A 16,392-nucleotide genomic window follows, 5' to 3' on the forward strand; every position below is an offset into this window, starting at 1 on the left:
GTCTCCTCTCAGAGAGCATAATGGGACTACTTCTACTGGTCTCTGCTGGTCAGTGGACTAATGATGGGAGGACATCTTGACAAGGGTCAGAGCTCTGAAATGTCAAATTTCTGTTTGTAATGTGAAAATCTGGTCCAGTAGAAACCAGTTCTACTGTCTGAACCAGGTGTTGGTCCTAAGAGTGGTTCAGATTCTTCATCATACTGGCGAGAGAGAAAGAATGATGAGGGGGTTCCTCTCTCTCTGTTTGGTTGGTCTTTTGAGCTCCCGCCTCCTCCCCCTCCTCCTTCTTTTCCCTCTTTTTATCTCTCCCTCCCCCTCTCTTTCTCCCTCACACACTCTCTCTCTGTCTCACCTCTCCTGCCTTTATATGGTCAGAGCCCGCCCCCACGCTGTGATGTCAGCAGCTTGGAGGAAGACCCGTGGGGTTTTTGGGTTTTGGCGTCCAGTCCTGTGGGGCCGCAGGGCTGAGAGTTTCTCTTCCGCTCCTCATCCCTCCATCATCATCTTCTCCTCTCTTTGGGGAAAAGAAAAAAGACATTTCGCTTGCGCTTGATTCGCCGTGCGGACCCAGCTCTGTTTTCTTGTCCTCTGAGGATTTTATTTCTATTTTCCCTTTTTTTAAATGTCATCCTTCCTTTCTTTCACGCCCGGTTTGAACATGACTTCCAAAAGTGAGAATTCCTGAAATATCTTTCAAATTAAACTCAGAAAGGATTTTTCTGTCCTTTGTCCAGAGCCAAAAGTTGAATGAACCTGAGAAACACATAAAGTTCTTCAGAAGAATAAAACTACTGCTCAACTTTTTCCTGCACCAATTCTTCTTCTTCCCTCTTTTGTTTGTCTTCGTTTTCTCTCCTCTTCGCCCGACTTTGATGTTGTTGGAGAAATTATCAACCAAAAAGAAACTTGAGCCTCTTTCTATCCTCCTCAGCTGATTTTTCTCTACTGGACTGGTCTTTCCTGTAGATTTTCCCTTCTTCTTTTGTTTTTGTGGTCGTGCAGCAGCGGCAGTCGGAGCCTCCACACCCTGGAGATGTTCGGGATCCAGGACAACCTGCCCCGCGGGGCCACGGCTAGCATGAAGGAGGAGCCGCTGGCTGTTCGCTCCTGGATGCACTCGGCCGGCGTGGTGGACGCCAACACAGCCGCTCAGAGGTAAGCTCACCACCACCCCAGAGGGATTCTGGGAGCTATAGTCCCGGTGGACAAACAGATGCTCGGCAGGAAGGTTAAGATCAGGAGGGGAGAGCTTTAAACGTACACTGCCAGGATCACTTTCATCATTTGAGGAATTAGCTTTTAAGACACTTTTTTCAAGCTTCTATTTTAATTTCGACAATAAAATTTATGCAGCTCTAAGTCAATTTCTATATCTACACTAAAATAGATTTTCGGCAGCTGAGAGGAAAATGAGACAAATCTTTAAAAATAGGCAAGTTTGTAAGTTTACTAAAAACTTACTTTTTCTAAATCAGGTCCTAAAAAATACTTCTTTGAAGCTGAAAGTCAAAGTGTTTCAGAAAATCAGTTATTGACTCATTTCAGTGAAAAGTATTAAAATAAGAAAATACTGTGAATTTATTAGAGGTGTCAGATCCCATTGGTTGTTTCTTTTTAAAATAATGATTAGAGGTGACAGAATATTTCTTCTGTTATGAATGTTTCCAGAGTCTGATTCTTCAGAGAGGAAAATCACATCAGCAGAAACATTCTTCACTTATTATCTGTCAGATCTCTGCAGGTTTCAGGTTCAACAAACAAAATCAGTTTCTGACCTGAAGTGTGAATTAAAAAGATAAAAGATCTTCACTCACTCATTTTATTGAAGTCAGTTCAGGTGTCAAAGTTCACGCTGCAGCTTTTCTCCAACATCTTTGCTCAGTTTTCAAACAAAAAACGAACTTATTCACATTTATTCTTACTAAACTATTTAATGTGCAGTGAAGGTCAAGGTGTAAACACTGCACTTCAGCTTTTTTGTTGACTCTGTGGTGCAGATGTTCAGGTGTGTTTTAATATCAGAGCAGATGTTTAAGCAGTGTGTAGGATTGTTCACACTCATCACTCTTAATAATTAACACTACAAACATCTGTGAAATCCTTCATATCAGCGTTAATTTAACACGATAATTTGAACAAAGCTGCGCCATCCGTTCGAATGTGGAGATGTCAGCTGTTCAAACAAAATCTGCTTTGTCGAATTGAAAATGTTTAAAAATATTTTAATACAATTTACCCTTAATTCTAAAAAAAGTCTCTAATCAGCAGTGAATCAAAGCAGCCGCTAATTTCTCACATTTTACATATTTTGATTGATCAGTCTTAAACTGTTTTGCTGACTTATAACAAACAGACAAATGTCTACAAACCTGTTTTTTATTATTTTATTATCGAATTATTAGCAAATGTGGTAATTATATTATCATTATTTTATTCAACTGGAAATGAACTTGGATTGACAACATTTTTGGTTTATAACAAAGATTGTTATAAATTACCCAAAAAATGTAATAATGTTCAAAAATATCAGTACATTATGTTTTCTAAATAAGAGATGTAAACCTTGGTTGGAAGGTTGGATTTATTTATTAATTTTTTTTACAAATATAAAAATTATTTTAGAAAAGGAAAAGTGAGAGTTTCTGAGGTGACATCAACAAAAAAACAGATCACATTTAGTTTATAATGAATATTGGAATGAAAGGATTATTATGGGCTCACATAAAAAAGGAAACATTTCAGCACAGCACATGTGTGAAATAATCATCAGTTACTATTTTAAATAGTAGCTGAAGATCAGAGTAAAATTTAATATTTAATAAAATAATGACCTAAAACCTGTTTGTCAGAAGAGCCTGAGACGTTGATACAAGTTCATTTAATGTTTTTTAACGTGTGTGAAGCAGCAGCTTTATTCACATTAATTAACAGTATTAACAATGAAGTGTTTACACGTCTGCTGAACGTTGTTTTAACGTTATGGACCTGAGGACACGTTTCTGTGTTGACTGGAGGCTTCACTTTGACTTTGTTTGGTTTTTGTTAAGCTTCAACAAAACATAACAACATCTACAAATGTTAAAGAGTTCTATTATAATGAGGGAAAGTGTTTGCAGTCAGGGTCAAAGCTGCAGTTTGACTCTTTATGATGAATATTTATAAATCCGCAGACGAAGCTGTGGGTTTTTCTTTTTTTAATGCTCCCTGCAGTGTTAACATGTTGTTGTTAACATGATTCATTCATGTGGAGGTTAAAGCCTGAAGCCTCGTGTCACATCTCACTGTAGATTTTCTCATTTGTATGAATATTTTCGTCCTCACATTTCTCAGTTCGCTGAATTATTACCTTTAATTATCCTTCATGTGTGACGTCCGTGGTCAAGCCACAGATTAATTCTGATTGTATATGAGGACTGTGATGGATCACTGTGCCTGTTTTTAATGTGCTATGTTCTGCTTTTTGTGACTGTTTATACCATTTACTAATCGATGGCCTCTTTAACTGATAAAACACTGGCAGCTGAACCTGCATCGTGCTCGCAGACTTTGTCCTCTGAGGACACATCTAATGCAGAATCGGGTCAAGTGACGACTGTTAAATTATTACTGTGGAATTAATTAATAGAATTAATTTTTAATTGTTCTCCTGTCAGGAAATGTTTGTTTTCTTGTTTCGGTAAAAGCACATTTTTATTTCTATCCCGGGATCTGTGGTTAAAACAGGTCTTCACGCTCAGTGAGGATGCAGCACATATTCTGGCACAGAGTCATCAGACTGATCGCTGCCTCGATCATGTTTAGTGTTTCATGAACATTTGACAGGAGAACTGAAACAACAGCTGCTGGTTGGAACATGTGCAACATCAGGAGCTGAATTTGTGAGCCCAGTTGTTGAACACAAAGCTCATTTCGTCCCTCTGACTTGTTTAATCGTCAGCTTTAAGTAAGACACAGATAATGAGCTAAAAGTGGCTTGACTATCCCAGTGGAGAAATGTGTTTTAGGCTCCATGTCACTGCTCCACAAAAGCATAGTACAGACTTGTTCAGATTCCACAGCCCTGACACACACATGCAAAGACATTTTAAAATGTGAAAAATGTTATACACACTCTGACCAGTCAACTGAGCACCTATGTAATACTGTTCACTTCTTATTTGGTTTGAAGAAACCAAGAGAATCAGCAAAATTAGAGAATTGTGTTTAATCTAACAAGAACACAGTTGGTTTCATTTTGATTTGAATGTTCAGAGATGTTCATGCCCGAGTTAACGTCAAACTATGACGGCGTGAAAATTACACAATTTGTCATGATCGGAACCAAATCAACATTTCACAACAACAGCAACAAAAAATACATGAGAACAACATGGAAAACCATGGTAACAGAGCACAACAAATAGGGACTCAAGATTTTTGGCTAAAGCCTGAAAACATGAAGAACTTAATAAATCCAATTCACCAAGATAAACATTTCTGCCTTTCCTGCATCATTTAGGATCCAAGTGTTAAATGTTGCTGTGCCACGAATTCGTCATCGTAGAAACTTAAGTGAATTGACTGAACCAGACAAATGGAAACATAGTGGCATCTGTGTTCCAGCATTTTCTCCCGTTTTTCTCCTTGTTTGCCTTGTAGCTAACTTACTGTGTGTGTGTCTGTCTGTCTCTCAGTGGGGTGGGGTTAGCTCGTGCTCACTTTGAGAAGCAGCCTCCATCCAATCTGAGAAAATCCAACTTCTTCCACTTTGTGTTGGCACTGTACGACCGACAGGGTCAGCCGGTCGAGATCGAACGCACCGCCTATGTCGACTTTGTGGAGAAAGAGAAGGTAAGGAAACACAAATTTAGCACACCCCATGGTCATCAACATAACTTTAAACCAGCACCCGAACCCCACAGATAAATCGCTGGTTTGTAGAAGTGGGTGCACTTTAGGAAAATCAACCTGAACTCAGTTCCTCTGATGCCACTTAATAGATAAAGATCCAGTCAGGGAGATGCAGCAACAGAAAACAAACACATCCTCTTCACACCAGTGAGGGAAGATGAAGTCTGATTAATTTGTGTTTGTGTGTTCAGGAACCAACGGGTGAGAAAACCAACAATGGGATTCATTATAAACTGCAGCTGCTCTACAGTAACGGTGGGTGCACTTGTTTTACAGCACAAGATAAATCTGACTTTGAATCATATCTGTAAATACTGATGTGACTGTTCTCTTTTTGGGCTCAGGGGTGAGAACGGAGCAGGATCTGTACGTTCGACTGATCGACTCCATGACCAAACAGGTGAGATGCAGATTATTGATTATTAAAAAGGGTGAATTGATGAGGGAACATGATGATGAGTAGATAAAATGATGACCTGCATTAACAAAAGAGGGGATGAATCGTGAAATGTGTCAACAGAGTGATTCCTCTCCTCCTTCAGTCCGAGCTGTCAGCATGAATTTCAGGCCGACTTCTCTTTGACACCTGAACCTTTTACTGACAGTTTTGTGCTTTTCCGATCTTCCACCTCTCCCTCTTCGCCTTACTGTCTCCTCCTTCTATCCTTTACTGCTGCTCGACTCTCTGCCTTTTCTCACTTTAAACACAATTATACTTATTTACTGAGCTCCATGTGTCACAAACAAACATGAAATGACCTACAACCTCGTTAACTTTGGAGCACGAATTGTCCTGATTCCTTTTGCTTTAAAATGAACGTTTAACTAGAGTGGATCCTTTCCTCACCTCCACACAGACTTAGTGAGGACAGAAATTCCTCTCTAAACATCTAACACAGCATCTCTCAGACTGCAGTCTGTAGACAGAGCAAGTCACAGGAAAAGGATGGAAAACACCATGTGATGTGATCCATCAGAACTCTGCAGTCCTTCTGCATCTGTTATCACATTTGTACTATAATCAGGGAGCAGACAGAGATGTCCAGGCCTCCAGTTCACATAATAAGACCCAGACACTTTAGGAATAATCAGGATATTTCCTTTGGAGACACTTTATGATGGATGGTGTCATCTTATGATACAATGCTCAACAGAACCAAATGCGTTTAATCCACAGTAGACAGTAGGAAATATATGTAGGAATGGGATGATAATGTCCATAATTCCAGCATTACCAATCTGACTAAGAAAAAGTCACTGAAAAATGCAAATCAGCACAAGCAGATGTTTAAATGATTTTGTTCAAAACTTTAACTCAAAACACAAATCCAAGTGAGAAAGATTGTTAGATGTTATTGACTGAGGTCAACAAAGTGTTGAATGACAGATTAAATTTACCAGTTCCTGTATTTAAATAGAAATCACACAGAAACAAGCTCGTTACTGACATCTGATGCAGTTTTTGGCAGGACACGTACTGAAGACACTGACACATTATGACGAGCAGCTAAAATATGAGCACAGACAGATTGTACAAGAGCAAACATGTATTTTGTCCTATTTCTAAATGCTCTTCGTGTATGTATGATCTCCTCCCCGTTGACCCCATGATTTGTCCTGCAGCACCATTCAGGACTGTTCAGATCTCCTCTGCTGAATATAGTCTAGTCAGCATCCCAGTCAGCATAGTCAGTCTCTCTGTCGTACAAAGTGATACTAATGGAAACCAGCAGCAGTCAAAGCATTTTAATCTAACGAGTGATTCAATTAGTGAGCTTTTAATGAGCATGCCCGTCAGGCTTTTCATGCATTTAGTTCCAGCTGTTTCCTATAAGGATCTGCAGGATTTCAGAGGATCAAATGTTTGCCCTCAGTTCTGCCTGCCCACCTCACAAACTCACTCACTCAGACTAATAGCTAATAATCACTCTTAATTGAGACAAATGAAATTGTTTCTGTTGGTGAGAAGAAAGAAGCAGGTTTCAGCTGAACAAAGCACACAGTAGGACCTCACGCCAAAGACTGAAGAAACTAAATATGTCAGCAAACGGATGCATGTCCAACAGGTGTGTTTAAACACCTGAACACGACTCATTACCCTGCGTGTGTTTTTCAGGCGATCATCTATGAAGGACAGGACAAGAATCCAGAGATGTGTCGAGTTTTGCTGACACATGAGATCATGTGCAGGTAAGATCTACCAGGACAACTACACACAATGTACCTGGATTAGAAGTTCTGTTGAGGTCCAACTGTCTGATCAAGGACAGAAATGCACCCGAGCATAACCTACCTAAGCTTGACATGAATAATCCATTATTTAATTTTGTTTTAAAAGGATACACCTGGTCCTAACAGACTGGAGGACAGACACAACTTGTCCTAACAGACTGGAGGACAGACAACCTGGTCATAATAGACTCAAGAACAGACACACCTGGTCCTAACAGACTGGAGGACAGACACACTTTGTCCTTACAGTCTTGAGGACACTTGCATTTGGTCCTAACTGACTTGAGGACAGACACACCTGGTCCTAATAGAGTTGAGGACAGACATACCTAGAGACACATGTGGTCTATACAGACATGAACTTTGAAATCTGTGTCTCTTTCTGTGTGAAGAGAAAAAGTGACAGTTTTGTTTTTATTATTCTGTCTTTGTGTCAGTCGCTGCTGTGATAAGAAGAGCTGTGGAAACAGAAACGAGACGCCGTCAGACCCCGTCATCATCGACAGGTAACAGATACTGACTGTATTATCACGCAGTGTGTTGATATGTCCTGAATATATTTCACGCACTCTCGCACACATTATTTTAATACATTTTTCCAGCGTGGCCTGAGCCTCAGTGCGTGTATGTGTGTGATGGACATGCAGGCAGTGTGTTATTTTAATACAAACCCAATGTAAAAAGTGTGTTTATATTCAAATCAACATGTCAGAGTGTTTCTGACAAATGAAACCGAGTCAATCAGGTAGATCAGTTTGAGGAAAATAAACAGAACTGAGGATAAACGCCGAACAAAAACAAATGTAGTTTTAGGTACATTTTAAAAAGCTGGCATGTTTTAGGAGGCTGCCTTTGAGCAGAGAAATAATTGCTGAGGATACTGGGTGGATTTGGTCTGAGAGCAGCAGAACCCCCCCTTTCTTATTTTTCGTTCCCTCCTCTCTGCTGCATTTCCTCCCTCCTTCCCTCTCTTCTGTCCCACGAGGAATCATATGCTCTCCTCTCCTCTTTTCACCTCCCCCTCCTCTTCTTTTCACCCCTCCTCTTCCTCCTCTCCTCTTGTCCTCCCCATGAGTATTTCTCTTACCACCCCCTCCCCTTCTGTAAGGCTGTAGAGAGAGGGGGTAGAGTGAAAAAGGGAGTGTGGATGGATGGAGTGATGGAGGTATAAATGGAAGGCTGTGAATGCAGCAGCCTTTTGAAAGGAGAAGTGTGGATATTACTGTGCCCCCCCCCCCCGCCTGCCTGCTGAAATGCATGATGGGAAGGTCTCCTGTGTTTTCGGCGGCGTCCAGTGAACAGGAAACATGTCAGGGTCAGAGTCTGCTGCTGAGAGCACAAACACTCTCAGACCTCAGTTTCTTTTAAAATCAGCTTCACAACTGCCTCTGTTCCACAATTAAATGTAACAAATTTCAATTTTAATGATCACAAGTCACGTAACATATTTTTTAATTCACATCAAAACATTTGGAAACTCAATTGTTGAAACAGTCACATAAACAGTCTCTATCATCTGATCTTCCTCAGTTTGGAGAATCTCACCACCTCATGTTTTCTGCCAGTTTGCTTTATTTTAGAGGAAATAATTTACACCTGGACTATTTTTAGTGCTGTTTCTCAGCTCAAAATCGTAGGTCAGAGAAGAGAATATAAAAATATTGTAGAATCCAGTTTGTCTTCTCACATGCTCCTCTTGACTTTTAATATTGGACCAACTGGATCAGATACTGGCAATACAGAGTTAGTTAATCTGAATATCTGCCCATAGCTGTTTGAATGTGGGTGAATGTTTGCATCTACAACAAGACCTGATCCTTTAATGTGTGTCTTTAATGTGTGAAAAGTTTCTCCAAACATGACCACCATTTTTCTTTTACTCTGAAACAGTTTGAATCTCTAAACCCAACCAAACCAAAGTGGAGTGAAGTGATTTTTATCAGTTGTGATAAAAGATCTGTAAGATCTGAAAGAGCTGTCACTGAGCTGTGGCTGTCAGTAAAATACAAAGCAGGAAAATAAATGAAATAATTTAAACTGTACATGAATACACTTAACTTGAACTGTTTGTGGTCAGTAGCAACATTTTCTTGTTATGTTCCTTCCTTCAAGGTTTCTGTCTCCAACTAAACATATTAGTTGTGTATCCACTTTTTTTAGTGTCACATGCGAAAACAGTGTGGTGTCATCTACAAATGTGATGCCTTTTCAGAAGGCTTCAGTCAGACATGTAGGATCAGAGTTTCTTTGCGTAGTCTTATGCTCAAATATATTTTATCCAGATAGAGGAGATCAACAATCAAGTCGTTTTTCACATTTTGGGGAGCTTTTCTCTATTAGGTTCTTATTAGTAATAACATTGTTCTTTCCAAGTCTGCCTTTCTTTAAAAATGCTTTATTTGGGAATGAAGTCAAACTTTGTGGGATTTCACAAAGAATATTTTTTCTCACCAAACTAACCCTTAAAAAATCCACAGGTAACAGGCAAAATATTTCTCCTATTTTCATCGGCTCAGTGGTAAAAACTGTTGCTCATTAAATTAAGATCTGACCAGATTAGATGTTATTACAATTTGTTTCATCCTTTCTTTCATTGGACCTGGTGACTTTTGAGTTGCGATGTCATGGAAAGACAATGTACTGTAAGTGTGGCCTCCTGCAGGGTCCCCTGCAGGTGGATTTTCAGGTTCTTTGTTGTGTGAGCAGACAGAAGCCTTTGATGGTCAGCGATGATGGGCCGATCTCCCCCCTGAACACTGACTGTGAGAATGTTTTAACATGATGATCTTCAGTCTTTAAACTCAGAAATTCCTCTCAGGTGAGATTATCTATCGGCCTGTTTGGAGCTCATGATGACGATGGCGATGGGACCAGCTCTCATCTTTTCACAATCTTGCTTTGAATACCAGATGTGAGAATCTTTTGAGGGGGGGTACAATCTCTTGCCTGTGAGGGTCTCTGGTGTCTGCAGTGTGGGATTATGGGAGGACGATGTGCTGTCAATCATTTAGCAAGTGTAGGTGTGATTTCCCTCTTATGCTGCAGGTTGGTTTTGGATTGAATCTCATTACTGGACGTGTTCAGGGTGACTGACAGCAGAATAATGTTTGGGGCCCCCAGAGGCCCCCGGCTGGCTAAATGTTAAATGTATGAATGCATAGGAGTCAATGGAGAGATGAAGTGTAGCTGAATATTTTTTTCTTCCCGGGAACAGTCACAGAATAAGGGATGTGACCCTGAACGCACCATGTGATGCTGTTTCACCACTTGAACACACTCATCACCGTTTGTAGAAAAGCAGCCACACAAACATAACAGCAGACCATCTGTAATAAATATAACACTTCACACACAGGGTTTTATTCTGTTTATTTGCAGGTATGAAGCTAACAGGGGCCTACTGGCTCAATGGGCATAGCATCGGGTGGGAGGCTTTGGCCTTGCACAGACATCAAGGGCCACCATGGTGCTGGTCCCCAGCCTCGAATAAAATGGGAGGGTTGCGGCAGGAAAAACTGATTGCCAAATCAACAACAGAAAACACTCCTGTGTCTCATGCAGTCCAATAATGCAGTCATTAACTGGACATTTACTTTTTAACTCAGGTGATGTTTGTATTACATATCCTATCAGACAGTGACAATAGGACAATATTTTTTCATTGACTTGTTTTATAAAAAGACATCTGTGCCTTTACTTTCTGCTTGTGGTCAGCTTTAACACTTTAAAGTATGAGTTGTTGTCAGGATATGAACTGTGAATTTAGGTTCTGTGTGGCTCTAACATGCATTTCCCATGGGATAGTACTGACTTTTATAAACCTCTGTGCAGAGATTCAGCGCCTGACAAACATTTAGACTCACAAATCTGTTTCTCAAACTGTATGTCAGCTTTTGCTGGTTTCAGCTCCCTGCAACACTGTTGTAAGTTTTATTGAGGACATCACAGGACACCCTGTGTCCACACAATTTTATTCACACAAAAGAAGGCTCCACACACACCTTATGCAGAGTGTGTTACCCTGGCAGTCAGAGGTGTTGGAGGTTATGTATCGATTTTCTTGTTCATCATTAGACATCAGACGCTCTGAGGGAGGAGACACACACTGACTTTACTACCAAATCTCTCCTCATTCTCTTTAACACCACACAATGATCCTCCAACTGACACCTCCCCATCTTCCACCCCATCTTCTTTTTTTGAAAGAAACAAAGGAAGGCATGAAGGAAACAAAGTTTCCTTTCTCTAATTGGAATTTAATAGGTCTTTCCTCCCAGGGTGTGTGTCTGTGTATTGATTGTGAGTAATTGTTGCTGGTAGTGAGTTACATTTTTTTTTTTTTTAGTGTGTTTTTATTGCTCGTCCTTACTCTTTTGGTATTTCAGGAAACAGCTTTATGTTGCATCAGAGAACCTAATTTACTTCACACACATGCACACACGCATGAGACTCAGTTTGATTGACAGCTGTGTTTCGTTTTGTTTGTTGTTGTTTCTTTTAACAAGCTCTTAACGAGGTGTCTGTTAACAAGCTGTTTGGCTCTAAGAGAAACACTGGTGATGAACACAGACCGATCTCCTTCACAATGATGGCATCCATCTGTCATCAACAACGTCCTGTGTAACCTCTTCTGATGATGTCATTGATTTTACCTTCAGCTGAACATCAAAGACTTGTTTTGCCCCTGGAAACACTAACTGATGATTCTGCTGCTCCAAGAAAACTGTTGGTCAGTTTGACTCGTGTTCATCAACATGTTCATCAACATGTGTTTTTCAACATTACCTGTCTCTGTGTTAGTCTAAGTCTTCTTTCTCTGTTTTGGTCAACCTGGCTGCTGTCCATGTCTCCTTCCCTGCAGAGATTTTTAAAGGCATATTCAGGCAGAAGTTGCTGGTTGAGAGAAATTGCTTTAGAACTGTTTAATATGGCTTTGCAGTAAATTAAATGCTGACAGTTGTTAAATTGTCTTCTACTGGTTCTATCATTCAGCTGAGTCCTAACAAGAAAAGATGTAATGAGAATCTGTCTTAACAGGAACAAGAAAACTTAATGACAATCTGCTTTAATGAGAACAAAACTTTCACAGAGCGAAGTCCTACAGCACCTCAGCTGATTGATGATTGGTCATCATGCAGGACTATGTGCGATTGGTGTCTGTTAACAAGCTGTTTGGCTCTAAGAGAAACACTGGTGATGAACACAGACCGGTCTCCTTCACAATGATGGCATCCATCTGTCATCAACAACGTTCTGTGTAACCTCTTCTGATGATGTCATTGATTTTACCTTCAGCTGAACATCAAAGACTTGTTTTGCCCCTGGAAACACTAACTGATGATTCTGCTGCTCCAAGAAAACTGTTGGTCAGTTTGACTCGTGTTCATCAACATGTTCATCAACATGTGTTTTTCAACATTACCTGTCTCTGTGTTAGTCTAAGTCTTCTTTCTCTGTTTTGGTCAACCTGGCTGCTGTCCATGTCTCCTTCCCTGCAGAGATTTTTAAAGGCATATTCAGGCAGAAGTTGCTGGTTGAGAGAAATTGCTTTAGAACTGTTTAATATGGCTTTGCAGTAAATTAAATGCTGACAGTTGTTAAATTGTCTTCTACTAGTTCTATCATTCAGCTGAGTCCTAACAAGAAAAGATGTAATGAGAATCTGTCTTAACAGGAACAAGAAAACTTAATGACAATCTGCTTTAATGAGAACAAAACTTTCACAGAGCGAAGTCCTACAGCACCTCAGCTGATTGATGATTGGTCATCATGCAGGACTATGTGCGATTGGCAAAGCAGCAGTGCAGAATGAACAGAACCTACAAATCAGAAATTAAAAATGCTAATTAGGCTTATCAAATATGCAAATTATCTCAACAGTTGACAGAGTAGAAGAAACCAAAAGCTTCCTCTCTGGTCTGTCTGTCAGGTAAATTACAGATGATTGATTCAACACAGACGGAGCCGAAAGAGCTTGTAAGGAGCTGTTTTCCTCTGCAGAAGGACGACACATCCTCATAAAACTACAGCATTTACAATCTGTATTTGCCAGTAAAACAAAGCAATAGAGATACTGATTTTTGTTTTAGTAATTAGTTGTGGCGTTCCTCATGGTTCTACTCTTGGTTCTCTACATATTTATTTTACATGCTAAAATTTAACATTTTTAATCAGGACCTATTTCACCACATTAGATTGATTCCTATGAGTTTAGATAAAATCTTTTGGTTTGTAGTGAGTGTTTGTGGCAGCAGGATAGTGAATGTGAATCTGAGTCAGAACTCTGAACTAGCGGTGATCGAAGAACATGTCAGAGCAACAGCACTGGTTCACTTGGTTCAACAATGACTATGGCTCAGATGAGATTCAGTACCAGATACGGATTGTTGATTTTAGTCTTTCTACTCAATAAGAATAGACTCTTAGTAATATCCTCCTCCTCCTCACTGCGATGAAGAACAGAGGAGTAGGAAAAATTGTCTGATTTCATTTACTGTGAAGAGCGAGATGATAGACTCATTATCTAATTTAATTATCTCCTTCCTTACCTTTTATCCTCCTCCTCTTCACTTCTTTACATTGCTAAGTTTTGTCCTGGGTTTGGAAAACCAGGACAAAACTCTCCAGGCCTGCAAAAACCCACCTGTGTGTGTGGTGTGTGTGTGTGTGTGTGAGAACAGCAATGATTGACAGCTGACATTAAGTTGTTTAGAGGTAAAATGTCAGAGTCTGAATATTCCTGTCGCTGAGTTTGACCCTGTCTGTCTGCTATAGGAGGAAGGGGAGCAGAGTTAAATCTGAATTGTTCTCATACGTCAGTTTTAAATTTTGGTCGTTGCACCAGTCCACTTTTTTTACTGGTCACTAAATAGTCACAGTGCACTGTATAGCTACAGTCTCACAACCAATCAACTCATCTATGCAACAGTTGCAAACTGAAGACAGGTTGAGGATTAAATTGACTACATTTGAGCTTTTTGGACCTGATAACGTGTCACCATTGAAGACAAGAAATATAAAAACATGCAGTTTAAATCGATTTTTCTCATTTGTAGCTCCTAATTTGAATTATCACCTTTTTGACAGTTTTAACCTAAAACTGAGAAATTATAAATGTGTAAAAGTACAATTCATGGCAGAACTGCTGTAATTGTTTGTAATAAATTGTACAGGTGGTCATTATGTTATGGCTGTGTATGACCAGCTCATTTTGCTTTGTATGATTGTTTTACAGTGTGTTGGGATATATTTCCTTCTATTCGTTTGTGGTTTTCTATCACAAAAGACAAAACAAAACTTTAAAAGAATGTTGAAATGTGTTTACAACAGATTTGAAAACATCTGTGACACATCTGGACCACATTTTATCTTCTTGACCTGATGGCATGTGTAAATGTGTGTGTGTGCAGTGTGGCAGCTGGTGCGCTGTTCTTCAGCCCGTGATGCCATCTGACACACATTTCATGACTTTTCATAAGTATGCAAAATCACACATGCACTATAAAAAGGCAATCAGACTGTGTATGTGTGTGTGTGTGAGTAAGTAATAATAGCTGTTAATTAGCTCCATGTTCAAACCAGTCGCAGATGATAATTAGCGGAAAACCTGTACAGCATTTGGTGTTAATTAGAGCGACAGGCCCCAACACATCTGACCGCACACACACAATCACACACACACAGCTGTCAGGTTTTTAACTTTGTTTTCTCAGGTTTATTTAAATTTAACATGAAGAACAGTTCAGCCTCTTTAAACACAATTATGTCAAATTTGTAATGAGAATAATGACAAGAAAATAAATAAAACTAGTATTGCTGCAATTATCTTAATCACTGCAAGTGGTTGTGGAATTATGACTAGTCCTAGTTCTGGTGTCCAGTAGGTAGAGACTTTGATTGCGGTTCTGAAGTCCAGCAAGTACAGACTCTCTCCATGATTCAGTTCAATTCAATTCAACTTTAATTATATAGCGCCAATTCACAACAAAGTCATCTCAAAGCACTTTACAGAATAAAGTCAAGACTATAAAGATGTATATAGAGAACCCAACAATTCCCCCTTGAGCAAACCGTAATCAACAGTGGAGAGGAAAAATTCCCTTTAACAGAAGAAACCTCCAGCAGAACCAGGCGTAGGGTGAGCATCCATCTGCCTTGACCAGTTGAGGTGAGTGGAAAGTGGAGAGAAAAGAAAGGAGCAACAAAAAGCAACAACAAGTCATCGGGCAGGTTGGTAGGACCCATAGCTGCACACTGGAAAGTACACAGCTTCAAAGCCAGGGATGCCTGCAGAAAGGGACAGTGAGAGGGACACATAGAAGGAGAAAGACAACTATAGGAGAGAGAAGACAGAGTTAATGTCATACAGTGTTGACAACTGTGGGGTGAAAGGAGAGGAGAGAGGGACAAGAGGAGGAAAGGAGCTCAGTGTATCGAGGGGTGGTCCCCCAGCAGCACAACTATAACTAACTATAAGCTTTATAGCTTATAGTTATAGCTTATAGTAACTATAAGCTTTATAGCTTATAGTTAGTTTCTATCTGCTTCCTGAATCTGTACTCGGAGCTGGTTCCCAAGGACAGGAGCTTGATAGCTAAAGGCTCTGCCTCCCATTCTACCTTTGGAAATTCTAGGAACTACAATTTTAGGGGAAGCCAATGGAGAGAAGCTAGCTAAGTTCAAAAATGACCTCTCTTGCTAATTCCAGTCAGCACTCTTGCTGCAGCATTTTGAATTAATTGCAAGCGTTTTAGGGAGTTACTGAGGCCTCCGGAGAGTAGGGAATTACAGTAGTCCAACCTAGAAGTAACAAATGCATGGATTAGTTTTTCGGCATCACTTTGAGACAGGATGCTCTTAATTTTGGCAATATTCCATATGTGGAAGAAGGTCATTCTGGAGATTTCTTTTATATGTGAGGTAGACAAATTCTGGTCAAAAATAATTTCAAGCTTCCTTTCAGTAGTATTGGAGGAGAGACTTATGCCATCTAGAGTAACAATATGGTTGAACAGCAAATCGTCAGAGTTCCTGGCCTTTATGTTTTTCAGGCTTTAAGCTTGATTAACTGATTTTTTTTAATCTGGTTCCATAGATAGATATAGTTGTGTATCATCAGCATAGAAATGGAACTTTATGGATTGTTTTCTAATAATCTTGTGTAAAGCAGACATATATAAAGTAAAAAGTATTGGTCCTAACACAAAGCCTTGTGGAACTCCATAGCTAACCTTTGTATGCATGGGGGATTCATCATTAACATCAACA

The 16,392-nt window shown here is 39.8% G+C and overlaps 1 protein-coding gene across 4 annotated transcripts in view; it reads left to right on the plus strand.

The window, feature by feature from the left end:
• The first annotated feature begins 233 nt into the window (after positions 1 to 233).
• The window catches only part of ebf3a (EBF transcription factor 3a), a 39,664-nt gene continuing 23,505 nt past the window's right edge, over positions 234 to 16,392 (plus strand). For all 4 annotated transcript variants that reach the window (XM_067489045.1, XM_067489047.1, XM_067489046.1 and 1 more), the window contains exons 1-6: positions 234 to 1,158; positions 4,677 to 4,833; positions 5,085 to 5,148; positions 5,238 to 5,293; positions 7,010 to 7,083; positions 7,563 to 7,631. In XM_067489045.1, the coding sequence (XP_067345146.1) occupies positions 1,037 to 1,158; positions 4,677 to 4,833; positions 5,085 to 5,148; positions 5,238 to 5,293; positions 7,010 to 7,083; positions 7,563 to 7,631 (542 nt within the window). In that variant the 5' untranslated portion in view covers positions 234 to 1,036. The remainder of the gene's footprint in view (positions 1,159 to 4,676; positions 4,834 to 5,084; positions 5,149 to 5,237; positions 5,294 to 7,009; positions 7,084 to 7,562; positions 7,632 to 16,392) is intronic.

This window comes from Channa argus, chromosome 20, assembly GCF_033026475.1.
Source record: "Channa argus isolate prfri chromosome 20, Channa argus male v1.0, whole genome shotgun sequence".
Classification (NCBI taxonomy): domain Eukaryota; kingdom Metazoa; phylum Chordata; class Actinopteri; order Anabantiformes; family Channidae; genus Channa; species Channa argus.